This window comes from Pholis gunnellus (genome assembly GCF_910591455.1).
Source record: "Pholis gunnellus genome assembly, chromosome: 13".
Lineage (NCBI taxonomy): Eukaryota > Metazoa > Chordata > Actinopteri > Perciformes > Pholidae > Pholis > Pholis gunnellus.
In genome coordinates this window covers 6,884,522-6,906,859 of record NC_136540.1, presented here as the reverse complement: position 1 = coordinate 6,906,859, position 22,338 = coordinate 6,884,522, and the positions used below count along the sequence as shown (strand labels likewise).

The 22,338-nt window shown below is 41.2% G+C and overlaps 1 protein-coding gene across 1 annotated transcript; it reads right to left on the bottom strand.

Moving 5' to 3' along the window:
- On the bottom strand, nt 1–22,338 carry LOC306705173 (phosphatidylinositol-binding clathrin assembly protein-like; the record flags this gene model as incomplete). Its single annotated transcript, XM_079171875.1, has 19 exons — nt 1–78; nt 1,168–1,287; nt 1,425–1,481; nt 1,833–1,856; nt 3,025–3,166; nt 3,382–3,412; nt 3,532–3,645; nt 3,838–3,935; nt 4,137–4,270; nt 4,785–4,887; nt 8,126–8,211; nt 10,016–10,057; nt 11,395–11,501; nt 12,221–12,332; nt 12,419–12,512; nt 12,823–12,925; nt 13,329–13,404; nt 14,707–14,849; nt 22,209–22,338. The coding sequence occupies 19 exons, from the start codon at nt 22,336–22,338 to the stop codon at nt 1–3; spliced, it is 1,794 nt and encodes a 597-aa protein (XP_079028001.1).

Sequence of the window (22,338 nt, the reverse complement as noted above, 5' to 3'; positions counted from 1 at the left end):
TCAGGATGAGGAGGTCGGGAAGTGGCAGTAGAGCCTCTGCACTTCCACAGAGCTGTCATCGCAGGTCATAATCGCCGTCTGAATTGGCAAATCAAACAGAGGATGAGTGGGATTGATGCGGAGCCTCTGGTACCCCATTAAAAGACAGAGAGATCAGTAGCCACATGGAGAGAGGAGAGGAGATTAGATGTTGAGGCTACATGGAAACTGATACAGCATTTCATCTTTTATCCATCCTCTGGTCCTCTCTCCTTCTTCCTCTCCCCTCCCCTTTTCGTCTCCGTCTTCCTCTTTCTTCCTCCAGCACTGGATTTGGTTCTGGATTAGTTTTCTTCAGCTCTTTCTCTTTCCATCTCTTTCCTCTCGCCTTCTCTCTCTTGGCTTTGCTGCCATGGTTACAACATCATCCCTACATGAAGTGCATCTGCAGAGGACGGGAGGAGAATGGAGAGTAATTTAGTTTGACAAAACACCTCGTCAAGTGTTCAGGCATCGCCTGACGAGCACATTACCTGCCGCAGTGCCAGGAAAACAGCTTTACATGGGCGTGAGTGCTCAGTAGGCAATTATTTTTCCTCTGTTATGTTTTGAATAATTGGTCAAAATATACTTGTTTGTTCTCCTGAGAGACGTACCAACTGATGGTTACTCGCTGTGCAAAGCACTATCTTCCCACTTTCTGTTCAATTATCTGACAACGTGATTCCTGTTGCTGCTCGGGAGTGTCCGCTCCTTGGCTTTACTTATCAGTCGTTAAAACTAGCTATGAACGAGGGCCTCAATTATGCCAGAAGACAGGAAGCACATAGAGTTAAAGGAAAAATCCAATCTTGGTTGTTGTTCTGCTGCTCTAGTTATATATCAGATTAGGATGTCCTACTCTTTGCGCCTTGCCTGCTTCTGCTGAAGTTAGTTATTTCCTACACTTCCCAGAAAAGTGTTCAATACCCCCGAGATAACTGCCGATAGCTCCATAGCTACTACTTTCCTTTAAGGTACACACTCCAAAGCATGTTCAGTCAAGTTTAGGTTTGGATTGTTTCGCCTCACACCTTCTTTATTTTCTCCTAAACATGTTTACATATATTGAGAGATAAACTGATTTCCTGAGAGATAGCTTAATAGCTGATATATATATATATATGTTTGTGTGTGTGTGTGTGTTACCTGTGTCCCCGGCATGGGTCCAAAGGGGTTGGTGGGTCTCAGGACAGGCTGGTTGTACATGACAGTTTGCGGGGCCATCATGGGAACGCCCCCCATCTGATGACTCATCTGAGGAGGGAGCTGCTCAGAGGACAGGTGGCAGAAGGAATGGCAATAGATGGGGAGTGGACAGGAGACAGCAAAATGTTTCAGATTTAGAGTAGATTCATGCCAGCTGAGTATGAATATATGACTGTGAGGTTAAAGCTGTTCTTTACCATTCCATACATAGGCACTTGGGGTGTCGTCATAGGATAAGCCACTGGTGCGGGAGCCTGTATGGAAAAAGATGAGGATCACAATACAGTGACTTTCTGGCTGAGGTACAGTCTTAATCTTGACCTGAAAGTTGATTACAAAGAGGTGCAATATTTTACAACGTAGACTTGAGGTAGAAGATTGGCAGCCACAAGGGATGAAACACAATGCCGTGGCAGCACAATAAGCCCAATAATTCCCTTTTCCTCTGATAATTCATGTATCATCCACAACACAAAGAGCCTAATTATAAAAGTGTGACAAGCATTAAAAAAAAAAAAAAGCAGAGAGGTTTTTGGAGGATGTCAGGATTAAATCCAGTGCATAAAGAGGAAGGAAGGGAAGGTGAAGTGAATAAATGCACTTACGTAGCCAGTATAGATCATCCCATTCTGTGGAGAGATACAGAGAAAGAGAGTTACAACAATAAAAGCCTTTTCTCTAAATGAGCAGAGAAGATAAACCAGACCTTTGCCCATTCCTCATGCTCAAAACTCTTCTACTTTAAATTCCTGTCGTGCCACACCGGCTTTCCGAGCCATTTGCTGAATAAATGAGCAGTTTGAGTCGAGAGGTCAATCAGACGAAAATTAAAAGATGAAACCAGATTGAATGGAAGAGACTTGCGGATAATTAGAGTGGAGCACAAAGGACAGACACACATTTGGGAGCTCCTTTAAAAAGCCCTGAGTGCAGCGGAAAGTTACATTTACAAAACAGGTACATTTAATGAGTTTCATTTCAGAATGAGATATATGACCATTAGGAGAAGCTGACTTCTCTGACAGAATGATGGATGGCACCAAATTAATACACAATACCATACTTCTTAAAAAAAACTTTAGCTAGAGTAGTGCAGTAGTGATTCCCTGACAAAAAAGGCCACATTTACAGACTTGACCCTATATAATATAGAGACTTTATTGTCAGTTTGATTTAATTTTTAATTTTCAAAAGTTATTTTGTAACTCCTCGAGGTACGACTGTAAAAATAAACGTTGCAGTTCTACATTCATTTTTAGAATCAACACTTGAAATGATGAAGGCACTTGCAAATGATGAGGTAGTACAAAATGTAAACCATATGTCGGTGTTTCATTTTTACCTCTTTACGTAAGATTTCATGAAACTTTTTTGTTTCATTTTACAAAATGTACCAAAACACTGGCAGCGAGGAAGATCTTGGGTAGATTATGAGAATACATATGAAACAAAATTTAAATCATACCCTCTAAACTAAAAAGACATCTGTCGCTGATGTTTGTAGTATCATGACATGAGAGACAGAAAATTAATTTGCAACTATCGTGATAATCAATAAAACTGCCAAATATTCTCTGATTTGAGTTTTTCTCTATTTTACGTCATCGTGAACTGAATATCTTTTATTCTTTAATTTATTCTTTCACAGCTTTTAAAGTGTTGCACACCCAATGATAATAGTGCAAATTGTCCTGCTCATAACTAACAGGAGAATGAGTGAGTTGTGAATTAATCCGTGATGCCAGACAAACAATTTTTTTAAAATTGAGAACTGTGCAAATGCAGCTTTTAATTTACCATCTGAGGGACTTGCATGGGTGCAGGTGCCATGGGATGGGTGGTGTGAGTCCAGTTGGTGCTGGTGCACATGGTCTTTGACTGCCAGCCGCCTCCTCCTGTTGGCTTCTTCTCCACCAGCTGACTCCACTGGAGCTCCGGCCTGATGGGCACACACACACACACACACACACACACACACACACACACGCACACACACACACACACACACACACACACACAGCATTTTTAGGTGCACAGCTTATGCAAAATCCCAGAGGAAATTAATGAATCATAAAAGAGTTTGTGATAAAGTTGGATAGACAGCTGAATCATTTGCTTGTGGCGAAGTCTTAGATGTCAGAAAAACCCACTCACTTTTTAGCTTGCATCCCCCCAAACTGCAGATCTGAGAGAAAGAAAAAAGAAACATATCAGCTGGAAGCAACAGAGCCGGAGAAGAATAACAGATAAAAGATGAATATATAATATAATAACTGAATATTTCAATAGATTCTGCACACTCACTACCAACGAGGTTAGCCAATGAAGAGTCCAAATCATTGGGCAGCATTTTCCCAGAGTGCAACTGGACTCCAGGGCTGTGAATGTGAGCGGGTTGGGCTGGCTTTAGCAGGTCGCCTGACATCCAAAGGTTACCGCGGTAACATGAAAGGAGAAAAGAGGGGAAGTGAGTCAAGAGCCATGAAGCAACTGGACGTATCTGTCACAGCATATCCAGCTCCGAGTCGTGTGTGTTTATTTGCATGCTTCCTTGTATGTTTGCATGATTCTATATGTGTGTGTGTGTGTGTGTGTGTGTGTGAGTCCTACCTCCCCAGGCATTGTTGTTGTTGGGCACAGTGTGTGTGGTCTGGATCGGGGTGTAGTTAGGCTGCAGGGTGAACAGCTCACTGGTCAGGTTTGGCACACTGCAGGAAGGAAAATGTGAAAGAGAGCACAGTTTTGTTTTTCCATTTTATTTTTATGTAACCAGAATAAACCGTTAATAGAAAACCTGATCTATAATGACAACCAGGCGAACGGCCTATTGTTGAAGAGCTGGAGTCTTTCTGCAACATACAGATGACTTTCCCTTTGAAGCAGTTTGACACTGCAGATGTTAGACTCACTGGTTGCTGACTGGTACGATTGATGAATTGGAGAAGAGATCTGTGGCCCCTCCGCTGCTGTTGGCACTGCCCACTGACTGGGTGCTGGGTGACACATTGGGTGTCTGAATATCGATCCCCTTATGACTGTCCTCCTGCAATGGGAAGCATCATCAGTATAATATGATATTCCTGTGGTTTGCAAATATCCCTGCAGTACATAAGAATCGTGTTAACCTCTGGAAAAATAATCTAATGATAAAAAAATGTATCTAAAACACGTCTATTCCTGGGTGCTTCTTTATTTGAGTGAGAAATCCACTGCAGAGGGTCTTGAGATTGTGACTTCATTGTCATTCTCTGTGCAGCTCTACGCTACGGGCCAGCAGCCAAACACAGACAGTGTAATTCACTGTACTGCAGGACTAATGCACCTGTCCATGCGACTTCAACAACAGTGTGGAGGACAAAAAGCCTTGATGTACACTTCACACAATCTAAAATGGTTTCAGTGTGCTTTTCTCACATGAAAGCAAAAACTGTTCCATTTGTGAAAAGGTATGCGAACTCACCGCGATCACAGTGTGGTTTCATTGAGTACAGTATTGTTGGTATGTAGCTGTCTCAGCCTGTCTCTATGTATATGGATGAGTCTTGAAAATGTCTCACCTTGTGTTGCTGCAGTCTGTTGTCTTCTGTCTTGTCGTCCATGCGGCTGAGAGAGATCCCAGTGCTGGAGAGAGAGGACACGGCACTGGACAAGGTGTTGGATCTAAAGTTGATATACAAACACATATTTTTTTTTTGGAATGCTGGTTGCTACATTGCTTTGTTTTGTTTGTCTTTGCTCTTTTTACTGAGTTCCACTCTATAATGCTTTGTGACCTTAACTTTATTTGAATAAGGCGATAGAATCCTGCAGCTCTGTGAGGCTGTTATGCTCATTGTTAAGAAAACCAAACATCATGACTAGATGATAGATATAGTCATGGTTAGTGTTATGGTAGGCTACCTCTGGTAGGTAGCAAAAGGTTGCATCAACCTGAATAAAGCAGTGATTCAATGCAGCTATTTTAAACCTATTTGAGCCTCAGAGCGTCTCGTGGTTCGCAGAGTTACTGACAAATGTTTTGGATGAAATTATTTAATGTATTTGTAGCTATTTTACAAAGCTAGTTATTTGTATATGTGCTCAAATATCCACATAAATAAAACACATAGTGATTCAAACAAAGCATGATTTCAATGACCAGTTACGTTTGAATATCACCGCGACAATCACGACATATCTGTTTTCACTGTTAGCGAGCGAATGTTCTGATGCAGTCACACAAAATGGATCCATTTTTTAAAACGAAAAAGTGATGCGAGAGAGAACCTTGTGCCAGTAAAAGCTCCAAAGAAGTATGACCCTGAAGACATTACATTTGGATTCATAATGGGAGGCAGTGATGGGTGAGCAGAATATTTATGGTCTTTGCAGCTGATTTAAAGCCCAGTTTATTTGTTCTCCTTTCTTTTGTCATGTTGTGTTTTTTCTCATTTCTTTGAAAAGGTGATCCTCGAAAAAAAAAAGTAACTATCACAAGTGGGCCCTACAAAAGGTTGAGAGACCTTTTTTTAATGAACCAGGCGAGCACGCGAAGCGATGCAAATCAAACACGCCCACGTTTCTGCGTGAATGCTGTGTGTGGCTAACTAAGCCCTGAATGCTGAAAATATCCAAGGTGGTCCTCCAGCTGGGATTTTGCGTCGCTCGCAAAACTTCTAACTTCTCATGTAGCCTAAAGAGGTTGAGTGGACACATACTGAGGCTATTTTTGCTTTGAATGTGTGTGTGTGTGTGTGTGTGTGTGTGTGTGGCCTTGCCTTTTTCATTCTATTAAATTCTTCTTCTTGCACCCTCCTTGGTGTCCATAGCCTTTTGATGTATTGTCGGTTTGTTTCATTGTATGACTCTTTTCTAGGTAATTCTGATTACCAGTTATTGATTATCAGTTGTATGCACAGGCTGCACAGAGTTCCGTTTATAGAAATATAACTTCTTAGTATTAAGTACTTTACTTTAGTACTGTATAATTCAATTTGGAGTAAAATTTGGAGTAAAATTTAGTACAGACATTCATGTTCCCTTCTGTCACGATCTTGGGTTTTGTTTAGTTGGTATCCTGTTTTATTTTGAATTTCCCTGCCTCTTGTGTCCCGTGTTCACTTCACTTCCTGCCTTTGTATGTTTTTCCGCCTGTGTGATTATCTGCCCCGCCCCTGATTGAATCCTCCTGTGTCTAATCACCTGCACCTCCGCAGTGTATTTAAACCCTGTGTGTCTCAACGTCAGTTCGTCTTTCATGCTACTTGCTCTGTGTCCCTGGATGTTCCCTGCTACGCTGTATGTATCCATCCCTTTTTCCTAATTTACCGGTTCCTGTTTTTGGCTGTTCAGTTTTTTCTTAGATTTTTTTGTTACACATTTTTTGACTCCCCTGCTCTGCAAGTTTTGTTCTGAACATTTTCGTTATTGTTAAAATCATCCGTTGAGCCCTCTGTTCCCCCCTGTCTCTCTGCGTTTGGGTCCATCCCCTGCTACCATTTGTGCCTTAAACCCTGACCCATTCAGAATCAAGTGAAACACTTCAGTGAGTTTCCATCTAGTGCCATAAACAAGTCTGATGAAATCCCTGCAGAGCTAATAAACACACTACACTAAAATGGTCAACTTTACCTGCAAAACATCAACCTGTTAGTAATTTCACTGTGAACATGCTGAATTCGCATTTAGCTCACAGCACCACTGTGTCTAAATACGCCAACACAGAACTCCTAACATGGCTGTAGACACATAGGCTGCGGTCGAAAAGTCAAGAAATGACCTAACGTCTATTCCTAACCGCTTTTCCTTGACCTCTACGGAAAATGTCACGGGGTCAAGGAAAGATGTGAAGGATAATTTATGAGGAGTTCGGAAAAGTCAACCGTGGTGTTTAGAGAATCCAACTCCACTTTCACTAAGCTACGTAATTATGATGCAACGGCGGACGTCACTGACGTAGGTCTGCCATGGCGAAACTACAACCAAGGACTACAAAAAAGCTCTACTAAAACACAACCGCGTGAAATGTATTCCCCCCAATGCATGCAGGCTTTATAAAGAGCTTCTTTTGTGAGAGGCTGCTTCACTCGTGGTGTGAAGGAGAGAACCAGAGCTCCTTCCTTCCTGCTGCTGTTACGCTTAAAGATCAACACTGCTTCAGTAGAAACTGACAATTCACTCGTGTTCAATATCAATATTTCCTTTGTGCAATAATTTTGATTCAACGGTGCGGCTATATTTAGTTTTTTAACAATTTAATAATCTATCATAGGCCTAGCTTTTGTATTTTACTGATGCTTCTTGTTATTGAGAATTTGTTCATTGACAGTTTGCTATACTTACTGTTCATTTTATTCACGTATTTGTTACATGTTCGAAGTAAATAAATACATATATGAACTGTAAGGATTGTCACTGTCTATTCATCAACATGAATTCCATTACTTTATGACTGAGTATAATTGTTATACCTTTTGTAAGATAAGCATATTGTTTATCATGGACGGCCGAATGGTGCGTCATTTTAAATGTTGCTGCTGCATTGAATTGTGGGGAGGAATTATCTACTTTCCTTTCGTAAAGGAAGGTCCAGTGTCTCCTATGCTAAAGGAGCTAATAAAGGAAGCATGGAAGCACCTTTCCTTGGCATTTAAGGAATTCAAACATCTCTTATCATGGTGGCCACTTGGATACTTCCGGGTCATTTCCCCCAGTTAGGAACCTTCCAGCAAAAAGGGCCGCAGCCCAAGTCTTGTTCATTGTTTGTCTTGTGATAAAAGTAGAACCAGTAGTTTTACAGAAGTAGCCCCCTGACGGCAGTAGTACCAAGTAGTACCAAGAGTAATTGCTGTAGGAATAGCAGCAGTATTAGGTGGCTGTTGCAGCAGATCTGAGTAACTTGTTTGCGGTCTGATCATACCTGCTTGCTGCGGAGAGGTCCTTAAGCTTCCTGCCCTCCAGAGAGGCTAGATGCTGCTCCAGAGCCTCCAGGAGAGAGCTGGGAGCCTGAAGGGGGGTGTAAATGGGAGGGGAGTTGATGGGGTTCATTAGAACCACAGCCAAGTGGACACAATGGGACAAACCGCTTTCTCTCACTCCCATCTCCTCACCTCCTCATTTTATCCCACTCACCCACATACGCGCACAAAGCGGCAGCAAAAAATTAAGACATTACCCTCAGATTCATTATCTACTCTACAACAGCTGTTTGCTCTTTTTTTTTATTTATTTTTTTTTGCATTTGGTTTCATCAGGTTTGGTTCACCGGCATGCAAACATCAGCCTTTGGATCATGCAAGCGAGTCCACAGCGGGACTGACGGGTCAGGACAGAGCAGCGGAGCGTTGTATCTGCAGGGCTCCAGAGTAGAAACACAACAAACACGTCTCTGAACCGTCTAACGAGCCCATGCAGAGGCCAGCAGTGCACAAACGCTATCGTAAACACACACACTTACACACGCACACGGGTAAAGAAAATCACAGTCCAAAAATTGAGAGTTAACTGGTGGATTCCACGTTAGGTGGTTAACAGTCAAATTGATTTATTATTCATTTATTTAGTTTGGAAATTAGGCAGCAGCTAAAGCTAAGTACAACAATTGTATCCCACTGGAAGCCAGGGAAGTTAACTCAGTGAAATGTAAACATCTGGTGAAAAACCAGGTATACACATCGAGCAGCTGGCCAGCACTCTTCATAGTAAAACAAAAAGGATGGATGGGTTCATTTGAACCACTATGTGATACCATGTTTTTCATCTAGAGTCTTACATTTCAGTACCAGAGATCACAACGAAAACACAACAAGCAAAGAAAAGATTTCTCATATACTTATTTTAAGGGGGAAAGAGAGTAAAATGCGAATTCTGGATATCCTTCTTCAGAGAAATCTAGAATATGCTGAAGGTTTAAAAAGTAAAACAGACACATATCTAGAGCTCAGTAAAGGCATGGGTCACTATGTTGTTGAATAAGGGCATATAAGGTCTTCTTAAGCACTACAGACATGGCAATAATTTAAAAAAGTCTTCCCTTGTCAGTGTGTTACCTGATTTCTCACATTGGAAACATCCAATTATGGTTCCATTGAAAAGGATACTTTACATTTGTGTGGCCTTCACCATGATATGCAGTGCTTATGATGGCATTATGTACACCTATCCAAGTCATATTTGCAGAGACCTATTTATTAAAAACCATTCGCTGCTCTCCCCACAGCTAATGCAAAGGGACATAATCTTTTCAGGGAAATGATTTGAACACTGCTTATGTGGGCAAAAACCTATTTCATAAAGCTGTGCTGACTTATTTATATGATAAGCCTTTGAATGAAGAGACAAGCCTTGATATTTACACTGGGTACAAATGCCAGAAATACGGCTGTGGAAATAATAAGCCCCGGTCATGGATGTCTAAAATAGAAATGGCTAAAAACTTTTGATATTCAGCTGCATACAGCTGCTTTCAAAACATCGCACCGAAGAGTAAAATTTGTTTTGCAATGATTTAGATAATGGAAAAAAAATGAAATTCTCTGCGCTAATGCTTAGAAATTGTGAAAAACTAAATGTGCTTCAAGGCTATATGCAGGTCTTCATTTATTGTTTCCTCTCTATTCTAGAGAAAAGGAAAAAAGGCGAAGAAGTTAAGGAGAGTGAAGAAGAGAGGAGGACATGGCAGCTGCAGTGTGGGCAGGTCTGTAGGGTGAGTAGGGAACGGGAGCGTTTAGAATGAAGCATTGACTTGACGGATTTAAATACTGGTTGACTGATTGGTTGATTGACTGATTGAGATGAGATGTAGACTGACCTGTGTGAGATCGGGGCTGTCGCCCTGATCTATCCCAACTCGCTGTGTCACAAAAAAGGAGGGGAGGGGTAAGGGAGGGAGGAGGGAGGCAAAATAAAAAATAAACCAAATGTAATAATAAAACAAGAAATAAACCAAAAAAATCCAACAGAGTTAAAAAAAAAAGAAGGAAAAAAAAGGGAAGAGGCGTGTGAAGGAGGAAGAGGAGGAGGAGGAGGGAGAAAGAAGAATCAAACTCAAGCATTCATTACTTCATGCAGTGGCTGGAAAGGAAAACAAATAAAAGACAACAGAGGAGGAGGGAGCATGCACACGCATACAAACACCTATATATATATATACACAGTTTATGTACACACACTTATAAATACACACAAACACACACACACTGAGATCTGGAGACTGGTTTGAAATGAATGCTGAGCACACCGACTGATTGAACAGGCAGGGCAGAGAGGGCAGACAACAGGTCACGTGACTGCGAGGTAAGAAACATCCAAAAGGAAGACACTCAACTAATGTTGACTTTGAACAGAAAGAGAAAAGGGGGGGGCACAGATGACACACAAACAGACAAACACACATTTTGTTAGACAGATAAAATGAATGGGTCCTTAAAGTCAACGTTAGTCTGTTGTTGTTTTTTTTCTTTGGATCGAGTGGCTGCACCCCAAACCTTCCAAATAGGAACGAAACCAAGCAGAGAGAAAGCTTTTGAAGATGGCGCACGGGATAACACAACGCAGGATAACACTGTTTATCTTCACTGTGCAGTCTAGGAAGAACTGCAACTGTTCATTGGATAACAGCCATTATAACGTTGTTGTTTTTTAAGAAAAGAGAGGAAATAAAATAAGAGGAAGAGGACAGAGATAGGGATAGAAAAAGAGCTTGCTTGGGCATGCAGTGCAGGCATGTGAACAGGCAGCACGCGAGGGGTCCCTCAACTGGAAGCTCTACACGAGTGACTCCCTGATAGGCTAAGACTCAGCCATTAATCACTTGTCATGGAGTCACCCCCTCCCCTGGTCAGGACAAGAGAAGGACAGAAACAGGAGGAAAATCTAGAGGCAAAAAAAGACTTGGGAAGATTAAGGAGAGCCCCTGGACACTGATCTACGGTCAGTTTTAGGTTCGAAAATAGCAACCGTAAATCAGATCCAAAGGGAAACAGAAGTTTGGAGCGAATCTCAACAGGTTTAAGTGGATTTTCTCTGCAGGTGAAATTCGTCTGAGAAACGGGATCAAATTATAATTGAACATGGATGTTCCTTCATAGGAGGCTGTCGAGATTCGCCCCAGACAGATATTCTCGCTCTCTCCAGTGGCGTATAACTCTGTTTCCTCCGTGGAGGAGCAGCAGGACAAACGAACGTTACCTCTGCCACTTTGAGAAACTCAGACAGTTTGGTCATCCTGTTGAGGAAAGTCTTGTAGATCTCCAAAGCTTCTTTGCACTGGTTCTTCTTCATGTCAAAGTATTTCTCTGTGTATCAGAAAAAACATTCCAAAATCAGCACAAAATCACTGTTTATTCACAAATCAGGGAAAACCACATATTCGCCATCAGTAAATACCTTATTTTAGCCCATTGAGTTGCTAGATGATGTTAGAAAGTGTATACAATAAAAAAAAACGACTTCAAAATCAACCTGATACTGATTTCTCCTGATAATCCCGCACATCTGGTGCAGATTAAAGCTAAAGTATATTCCTCATAGAGTCCCAGTTACTATTTAACCATAGTTGAAGAGCCGTAGATCAAGTCAATTAAGTAATGAATCATTTCATGAACTCCTCATTGAAAGGTCTGATGGTCTGTTCTCAGCCCCTGACTCCTCACTGGCTCAGTAATTAATGGAAGAACAGAAGGTGATCTTCAATTGGACCTTTAGATGCAGTCGGAGGAAAAATTGATTTTCCCCTTTTTAAAGAAAGATTGAGTCTTGTTAGTCTCGCATAGCCAGACCTATCTCCAAACAGCGCTGTTTAAAGCAATCACAATAGTCCTGGGTATCCTCGCAAAATAGATAGCGGAGTGGGAAGGACAATGCCTGCTGAAATAGGCTGCCAATGGCAGGCTCATACCTGCGGTCTACATCCAGTGAGTCAGACTACAGTCTTGTGATCTCATCATCAGAGGCAGATTACTGCATAAATACTACTGTATCTGCTGTATTGTGTGTGTGTGTGTGTGTGGTTTACCCAGCATGTTGATGACCCCTTCGTTGTAAGCAGCAAACAACCGTATGGAGTCTTTAAACAGCAACATGAAAGCTGTGTTGATCACTCCATTGGTGAGCTCGTTGGAGTTAGGCTGGAGGAAAGAGAAAATGAATGAGAGATCAAGATATTACGCTATTTTACCATCAAGTGTTGAGTCTTTTGAGTCAGATGTTTTACCTGGAAATCCAGCAGTGCGTCCAGCTGGTTTTGGATGATTGGCAGAGTCTTGATCAGCTTCTCTGTGGTCATGGTGCGCATCACGCCATCAGCTCTGGTAGCAGACAAGAATACATGCACACAAACACGCATGCAACACACACACAGGATTTATCAGGCCTGGAGACCTAAGGTGTGTAAGGAAGTTCCTCAGATATACACTGTTGTGGATTAGCATAAAAAAACACACTTTAAAGGGGACATATCACAAAGCAGTCACTGTTTCAGTGCCTCTGCACATACAACTGGGTATCTGCTGTGTCTACCAACCCACTGAAGTAAAACATTAAAATAAAAACACTTTTTTTGGTAAAAAAAAAGCCCATGCCTCTCCATATATGTGACGTGTGTGTTGAGTCTGTTACCCTCTCTTCATCTTGGTGAAGTCCACTGCTGCTAGTCTGTAAGACATGGCTTTTTCATTCAGGTAGCGGCTGTAGCGTCTGATGAAAGTTGACATGTTATATCCTGCGGGGGCACAGAGGGGGCGCTGCAGTTAGAGACGGATCACCTTGGCCTATATTTTCAAAACCGTGTTAAGAAGCTATAATCCCCCCTCATAAGAAGTGGACTAACTTCTCCACGAGCAAACTGGCCTTTGCACAATTTTACCTTCAGGTTTATGTATATAGTATAATTAATTACAAAGTCATGTGTTTCCATTTTCAGTATCATTCAGCAGCTTCTTGTGTCCAACAACAGGCACATTTATCTGTAGTGTTTCAGTCCCGGACCGTAGCTTTCCTTTGAAATCAGCTCTGAAATGGGCTTATTGATAGTGTTGCAGAGCCAGCGAGAGTCTGACATAAAGTCATTATGTTAGATGTGCAGCACTGCTGAGTTTACAAACAGCCAAATAGCATTAAATCACCTTGTAGTGCAGCCTTATCTAGAAAGTTGTTGAGGTTGAAGAGCGTGTTTCTGGAGGCAAGGTACTGCATCAATCTCTGATGGGGGGAAAAAAAAAGAGAGGAAAGAGTTAGTGACTTATCTGATGCTGTTTCCTGACAACATCTAGTCAAGTCCACTCAGACACAATAACGGTGTCTATGTCACGCAAAGCGAAGGGTTTGTTTCTAGACAGGAGTTGCGGCTTTAAAAGCATTTCACAGAGAGTTTGTCAGCTTAAAGTCATGAAATGGACACTTTGACTTCCTTCAAAACTGTAGCTGCCCTTGTTTTTAAAGGTCAGTGTAAAATTGAACAATGATCCCATTCCAGCATCCTGTTTTGACAACAAAAGCATCACATGAAGGAAGTAAAGGTGCCAATTAATGGGTTTTTCTGGGCAGGTAAACTCAGAACATACCGTCACTATTTGTGCTGCGAAAACTTTGTTGTTTGAAAACTTTTGAGAGGGTCAGTGTACCCGCTGTAATCCCTCTCTCTAGTCTGACACGCTCATCGTTTAACATGTTTGATGTTTTGGATGTTGCTCCTGTAGTGTGAGCGAGCGGAGCGAGGTGATTTGTCACACTGGCCATTGAAATGTCAGCGGTATACATCATCAGTCCTTGTTGCACGTGTGGAAGATACCCGCTTCAGAGAAAGTCGCCGCAAGAGTTGGAGAGAAATTGCTACAGCCTTGTGAGCAAAATGTCAGATTCCGGACACATCAATGACTCGAGCTAGCCGATTGGCAATCAGTCTGTGTGTATGGAGGCGGGGGGCTCAGGGAGCATTAGATTGAACAGGAAATATCTTTTGTTTCATTGACTCCCATGTGCACTTTTCTAATGCTTCATTAATAGTTCATCATCTTGTGTTGGCCTGCAACTAACAATTGCATTATCAATAAATCTGTATAAAGTGTTCCCAACAATTAATAGACTATCTAAATTGTTTTTGATTGGTTTTCTGTCCATTGACTAATGGAAAATTGACAAATCAATTCAGCACTAGTGAGCTCGTCCTGAAGCTGATATTCTGCAGCTTCCCACTGTTACAACTAGCTGGACGAACGATCCCGGCATAGATCGCTATTGGAGTTGACCATCAAGCTTGTGGCAGGGCACGGCAGTTTCTTCTTCACGACTGTGTATCCTATTGTATTGAGCAATAAATCAAGCTAACACCCAGGATTATGACAGCAATATTGATGAAAACATTAAAATCACTGCTATGAGAACATTTTTAGAGCTTTTTTTTTTTTCTGTTGAGGCCACGTAACATCTTTGATCACATTGAAACAAGCTTTTTAATTCAAGATGCCAAACTACTTTCTTGTCGTCCTGAGAATTTTTGCTCACCTCGTTGCCGTACATCATGAGGTGGTGTGTGGTGATGAGCGCTTTGAAAACCACTATCCAGCTGTTGCTGGCCGTGCGCTCCAGCAGTGTGTCTGCCAGGTGGGGGATGCTGACGTTCAGCTCATTGGTGCAGTGGATCAGGTCTGGAGGACACAAAACAAATAACATAAACTATTCTGGACATACAGAGAAAGCTGTAAACGAATAAACCAATAATTGTATTGGTTTATGATAAACAAAGGTTATAGAAAACAGGCGTGTGGCCAAGAGGTTAGAGGTCATCTGTAAAGTCGCAGGTTTGACTGCTATGAACATTCACGTGTCCTTCAACTCAGACCGCTGCATTTTTCACTTACTGTAAGTCACTGTGAATAAAAGCACCAGCCACATGCCAACATCATAATTTATTACCTTAGAGAGCTTACAGGTTGAGTTATTGAGAATCAATGGAATGAATGAACCTCCACGATGAAGGCAGTCTTATCGAATGGTGCATTCATTTTGACTCTCTCAATATCAGCACTCGTATAATGAATAAATGATTAAATAATGATAGAGCCTGAATAGACAGATGAATCAGAACCTACTGTATCACAAAATCAAATTGTGTGGCTTCTATTCAACAGTGACGCCTACTATCCACCAAAATGCCCAAAAAGAAGAAACTAAGAAGATGGAAAATGATGTTACAAGGTCAACTCAACATCAACAATGGATGCATACTTTGAAAAAAACTAAAACGGTGAAATGAATAGCCCCATGATGAATAATGAGTCACAGTTTTATTCCATTAACAATAATGGAATAAAACCATAGACTGTATTGGACGTAGTCATTTCGGCATTTTTGTCTGTCGCCATCTTGATCTTTGACCGTCGCCATTTTGTTTTTTTACAACCAGAAGTAAAAAAACGAGAGGGTGGAGCTAAGGACAACCAACGCTGACTTAGACATGACTTTCATGAAACACACTGTGAAAGGGTTAAAGTTGTAAGATGAAAACACAGGAAACTAGCAGACCGGACAATGCCGTGGTAACGAGCTGTCAGTCACAAGGCAGCCCGCCCTAAAGCATACTCTGCTTTATTTTAGACTAAATGGGACAATAATGTACGAAATGAACATCATGCTGTATTGATAAAGACTTGAAACTAGTTATTGAGACCATGAACTCATGTTCACAATGAACTCATGTCACAAAGACTGAGTTGACTCAAATGTTTACCGAATGGGGACTCTCATTTAGAGTGTAAATTATCTGTTCAAAGCAAATGTGGAACACATTTGAAAAGTAAAATAGCTCAACGTTCTGCTGTTTGTTGGATTTAAAATGTCCGACAAGATGGCAGGCTGATAGCTGACGTGTATTTTTAATGAAGAACTGCCAAGTTAACTCAGGAACAGGATCAATTTTAAATGCAAAAGCGAGAAGTTTTCAGTTTTATGTGAACAATGGTATGTCATTCAGAATTCAGCTGTGAACACTAAACACACAATGAGGTCAGATTGGTGGAACAATGCCCTAAATTCTTCAAGGATTTCTCTGGCAAAAGATCAAAATGTGAAATATGTTCGGCCTCTGTTTAATCTCAAAGATTTACTGACTCCCTCGTTAAAGAACCAAGCTCTTAAACAGCAGAAACATGTTTATGTGCCCTGTATGCTGCATATTCTGCATAGCTTATTTAGCTGTGATTCAGTTGGATTACTAAAAATTAAAGATTCAAATCTCCAATTACAAAGATTATTTATTCTCTGAAACCTGACCTTGTGTGTTTTACAGAAAAACCCTTGGACTGTATTGTAAATGGACCGTATTGTGCACTTGTAGAGCTGCTTCATACAATCTGTTCAGTGACGTTAAAGATCTTTTTCTGGATAAACCAATTACATTTATTTCACTATTCTGCTCTGAAAATCCCTGTTTAGACTCTGCAGTACTGTAAAAACTTGAGGCTGAGCAGATTATTTAAAACCCGGTCAGGAACAGGCTCTAATACTAATGTTCGTGTAAAATAAATGCCTCATTTAGTGACGGAACCAAGTGACCAAACAACAATAGGAATAAATCAGGAATATGACCAGATGAGATGGAAAACTTAAAGATGAGAAGCAATTTTACTTGAATTTGACAGCAGAGCACAACATGGAAAAGAACAACACATCAACATATATTATGACAAATAAATAAACTAGATTTAAAAAGACAGATTCAGTAAGTGAAACCACTGGGGGAGTGAGAGGAAGTGAACTTGTATTCAAAGAGAGGCGGAGAGAGACATTTGCGTGCTGAGAAAACTTCAAGCAAGGTTTGGTTTCTGAGGCAAATCCTTCTTCCACAGGATCAGAGGTTATCAGGGTTTATTTGGAAGCTCTCTGATGTTTTCTGCGCCCACTGAAACGCTGGATACAAAAGAGTGCCAGTTGATACTACGGTTAAGTTTTTGATGCATGTCAAAGGCAGCCGTTGCACCGGCAGTTTCACTGCAGCTAATGCTTCAATCCTGTTCATCTTCACTTCTTATGTTATTCAGTAGTGTGAAAACCTCAGGGGCAACAACACAGACGATAATAACTCCTACAATATTGATTATAGTCTTCATCGACTCGTCCAACTTTGCCTGCCATGACTGGCTCTCTCACTCTGCTGCATTAACGTCATTTGCTTCCCTGCATGAAGGACAAATATAAAGGTCTTCCAATATCTGAAAGTGGAAAGTGAAGCCTGTAGAAAACAATATTTAAGCATCACCAAATGATTCTCAAACACGTTGTTAGTAAATATCCATATACAGAAATGCTAACATAAAAAAAGGAGCATGATTTATACCCGACCGCGATGAAGCTTTACTTCTGTAGTACCCTGGAATCCCCTCTAAAAATAAATAAGGACTTTTTTTTTTCATCTCCGAATAAAATTTCAGGGCATTAATATCAAAACGGTACATATAGTGTTCAGCCATTCTTTACTCATTGTTAATGGTTTGTTTGAGAATTTCCTTCCTGGCTTAATAATTAATGGGTCCATATTGATTTTGGCTAATTAATGTTTCCTGTCACAAGTGAACAGACACACCAGTAAGGTGGACCTGCTTCACACTTTTTAGCCCCTGTAGCGTCATCGCTGTGTGAATGTCAATGTCAATATCTCAACAACTATTGGATGTATCCCAATGAAATTTGGTGCAAACATGTATGTTAACTTTTCACAGTGCGCCATCATCAGTTTAACTTGTCCGCTCCTTTGCTTTGTGACCAGAGTACCTGAAAAACGAATGACGCTCCCACCAGCTTCAGTTGTACTTTATGTTTAGTTTGCAAATGCTAGCATGCTAACACGCTAAACTAAAAAAGGTGAACATGGTTAGCATTATATTATATCTGCTAAATATTAGTTTGTTTGTCTGGTTTAGGGTGGTTTGACAAATCCGTGTCTATTTTTTGTGCTGTATTTTTTTGTTTTAATGGAGAATAGTATAGCGCATGAGCTAATTAACAGCTCATGCTAGCTCGCTCAACAAATTGGCTAGCTTCACATGTTAGCTGCAGTATTTTATGTTTAAGTTTAAATCCTCACCAACATGCAATATTGTTTTTGCGGTCATGACATTATGTACGCTTGTGAGGACTGGACTGTAAAAATGGCTACCTTTTTTATTTAGCATTCAGACTGTATTTATGTGGCACGTTTTATTTTTGTTGTGACAGTTTGTTCAATTAGATGCAAGAAATTCGGTTAAGAGTGAAAAACTCCAGAATTAAGTCTTTTTTTGGACACTGTTGGCCAGCTGTCTTGAACGCTGATGTTAGCATTTAGCACAAAGGACCGCTGTGGCTAAGGACAGCCTACAGAGCAGCTATCACAACTTGTTTAAATATATTATTTAACTTTTCACAGAGTAATAGCAAAGCACACATGCTTCTACTTAAATACAATTACGCCGAAGCCATTCAGTCAAATGCTGGGTCCACCTGCACGCATTCCTTTGGGTGATAATACATCAGCTAGGATTTAATCATAGACGTGTGACAGATTGCCAGAAGAATGTGATGAAATATCGACTGCCAACTGGGATTATTGATAAGCTGCGGTACATAGGATAGAATGTACATCAATAACACATTTATAAATAGGATTAAGGATAACGTTGTGCAAACATTAATTAGAAGAAGAAGATGACAACACGGTGTAGTCAAGTTAAATTCACGGCATTTGTAATGCTAGTTAGGATCAGATGTAAAACCAGTGTCTTAAAGTATGAGTGACTGCTTTAAATGTAATAAAAACTTTTTTTTAAAGATGTTTCAAGACCTTGGCTTTAGATAAAGTGAGTCATTTTCGCGACATGAAAATGCATTGCAAGATGGGGTCATTATACTGACACACACATGTGGGAGTAAGTGTGTGAAGGTATCCATTCATTCCTGTAAGTCAAAGCCACGCCGTCGATTTCTCTTCTTCTGGCATCATTGCATCGTCTTATCTGTGTCACTTAATTTGGCTGGAAGGCCAAAAATGTGGCCACTAAGGTGCACAAGGTCTTTGATTATTCTCCACACGTTTTGTTGCCTCTACGGTACATCACTATTACAACCATGACACACAACCAAATAAATCATATGCAGAATATCGCAGCTGTGTTGCTTTCAGGGCAGAAGGTCATTTTTGGCCTGATTACTATTCTATGTGTGATGAATCTTATTTCTATCGCTGCTCTCTACTATCTCAGCCATGCAGAAGACTGACTTGTGAAAGTGAAATCCCATTACTCCGTCTGTCATGCTCATCATTGCTGTGAGCTAGTAAATAATCAACATTGGCCGTTTATGTCACCAACCAGTCTGTCAAGGTCATGACACAATATTCAAAAAGAGATGCCGGTGAGACACTCTGAATAGCTTCAATGGGCAGCAATGTGTTTAATTTATCGTGCGTTGTATTTGGAGAAACGGCACAGCACTTCATCTATTCCTTTTACTGAGCCTGGAAAGGAGGGGTCGATAGCAAGTTCAGTATATTTTCGAGGTAATTGAAACGTTGTTTGTAGTTATCAAACCTCTCAGATTAGGTAAACCGATTCAGAATCAATGCCCAGGTTCCGTTTGTTCTGATGTAAACGTGAAGTTAGCTCCAGTGATTTTAAATATTTGCCAGCGACCACTGTTTCATTATACGTTGTTCCTCTAAGCCTTTTCTGTTACCCACGTTGATTTTGTCCATTTGTCAGTCCTGCTGAGAGTTACACAAAGAGGTCGTGGGTCACACACACCTAAACTTTCAGACCTGAGATTGACCCGCACTCTTGTACTGCTGAATCACCAGAAGCTCCTTTTAGAGCAGTTGAGTTAATTGCCTTTTCTTTGCATTCTTTATTCACTTCCCCACCACCAGGGATTACTGTAGATCCACTGACCTCCTGATCACAAACTCACTGCGTCTTCCATTAAACCGTGAAAACGCAGCGTCTGCACTCAATATAATGCCAGAGTTCTATGTTATATCATGTCCTGGATGGAGAAGCGAGGCCCCTCTAGAAGGAAATAGAAAGTGTTTTATTGTGAAAGCTAGCTGTGTCTATTAGAACAGCTGCATCTGAATGGCTCAAGTACAAAACATTCATTCAGCTAAAAAAATTCAATTCAGTCTTCCAGGGGAGTGAATTGAGCCAGGCCTTCAGTTTCTGCTTTGGCATGGAGCTTTTTATTTGACTAATGATCGGAATAAGAGCCGGAAACGCCTCATGTAACCACCTCGACTACAATGAACTGACCTATTATGAGAGAAACTTCATTGTCCTTGAGAGCAGCAGTATGAACCTTTTCTTACAATCCATTTGACGGATGAAAATTTGTCATGTAAATTCTATTTTAAGAATATCTGCTCTCACCCTTGAGTTAAGTGACATTTGCTTGTTTCTGAGAGCCATTTAATAACCATTTAATATTGTGTTCTTATAAAAGTGTGGCTTCGCCAGGAAGCACAACAATAAACCAATAATGGTGCCACTTGATGCCCTTCAACTGTTTATTTTCTTCTGCACTTATAATAATACTTTATTTAGAAACATCAATTGGCTTGATTTTCTTTAGAAATTAAAAATCACAGTCAGTGTTGGCTAATGTACCTTTAGAAATCCTCATCTGTACCAGCCAAGATTTGAACCCTCACAAATGGCTACCAGCAGTAACACTGAAAAAACATAGATAATTAGCTTTTAGTGGTGGTCACAATCTAGATAAGATTTGTGTGAAATCAAAGCAGAAGTAATTACTCGGTGTTGCAATTCAGGAGTCACAAAAGGGCTTTTTCATCGTAAGTGCATTTCTGAACCTTTTCAAACCCCCCCACTGGGTGGGTTTTTTTCCTGCTTTAATGGCCTTTTTTGTAGGATAGAGTGATACCGCCCTGATTTCGATGTATTGTGTTGAGGCGCCCGGTGGCACATCTTGTGAGGGAGTCCAGAATTCCCAGTGTGACCTCTGCTGTGGACATGACTGACTAATCCACTGCCAAACTTGCCGGCCGACTGGCTGGGTGTGTAGCTGGATGGCTGACTCTCAGGTTGTTTGGCTACCTGCCTTGTTGTTCCTCTCGGACTGATTTCCTCTTGATTAGCCATCTTGCTATTCACTCGTCTGTGTCTGTCTGTTCTAGCTGTCCGGACTGACTGCCTGTGACTCTGACTCTGTCGGCCCCATTGATTACCCGTGCTCTCCATCGATCATGTCAAGTAATTATAGAAAATCCACCTAATCTAATAATCACTGTCAAAATCTACATGTGAGGAATCCTCCTTCTCCCATGTGTACACAATTGCTACAGTTTGCACACACGGCTAATTAGCAGAATGTGGAGATAAAGAATCTGTCTGCTCAAACGCCTCATTGTAACACCCAGCAGCAGAGCAGTACACACACTGACTCTCTGCTCCTCCAGCACCTCAGGACTGACAGCAGTAACACATCCATTAATGACTGTAATGCACCAGAGGACATGACAGTGAACTTGAATGTGACATTATAGAAACCTAAAAGACGATGTTGGTGATGCTGCAGAAATAACGCACATTTTGTTCAGAAGTGTCTCCAGAGAGAGGATGTAGTGCTGCCGCTGATAGTGGCGTTAATAATGGATGGGCCTACACTGTAAAGCGGCTGGTTGCAATATGATTAGCCCATACCAGAGTGGCCTATTTCCCCTGACTGACATGCACCGGCTGATTGCCTCTCGCCTTATATACAGATTTACTGGTCACACTAATAGCCAAATACATTGTAGCCGTGATTTGATGCGTAGATCCCATTTTAATCTAAGGGAATGTGGTGTCTAATTAAAGAGGCTGCAAACATAACCGGGCCGGATGAGAGAGAGAAAGAGGGGGGGGGGGGGGGGGGCATAACAGATGCTGTTTATACAAGCTATCCTTTGTGAGGAAAGATGCTGGTAGCTTGATGCATGCAGGCTATCTATACAGTAAGCAGTGATGGCATGCTTAACCTACAGTCAAGGTGCTTCTTCTTGGGTCCGCTGACTTCGTGCGTCGTGGCCTTGCAGACGGCTTTGCTGATGGCAGACCCGGTCATGCTGTGCTGCGCCGCGGCGATCCGGTCCGTCAAAGACTGTCCCGACAT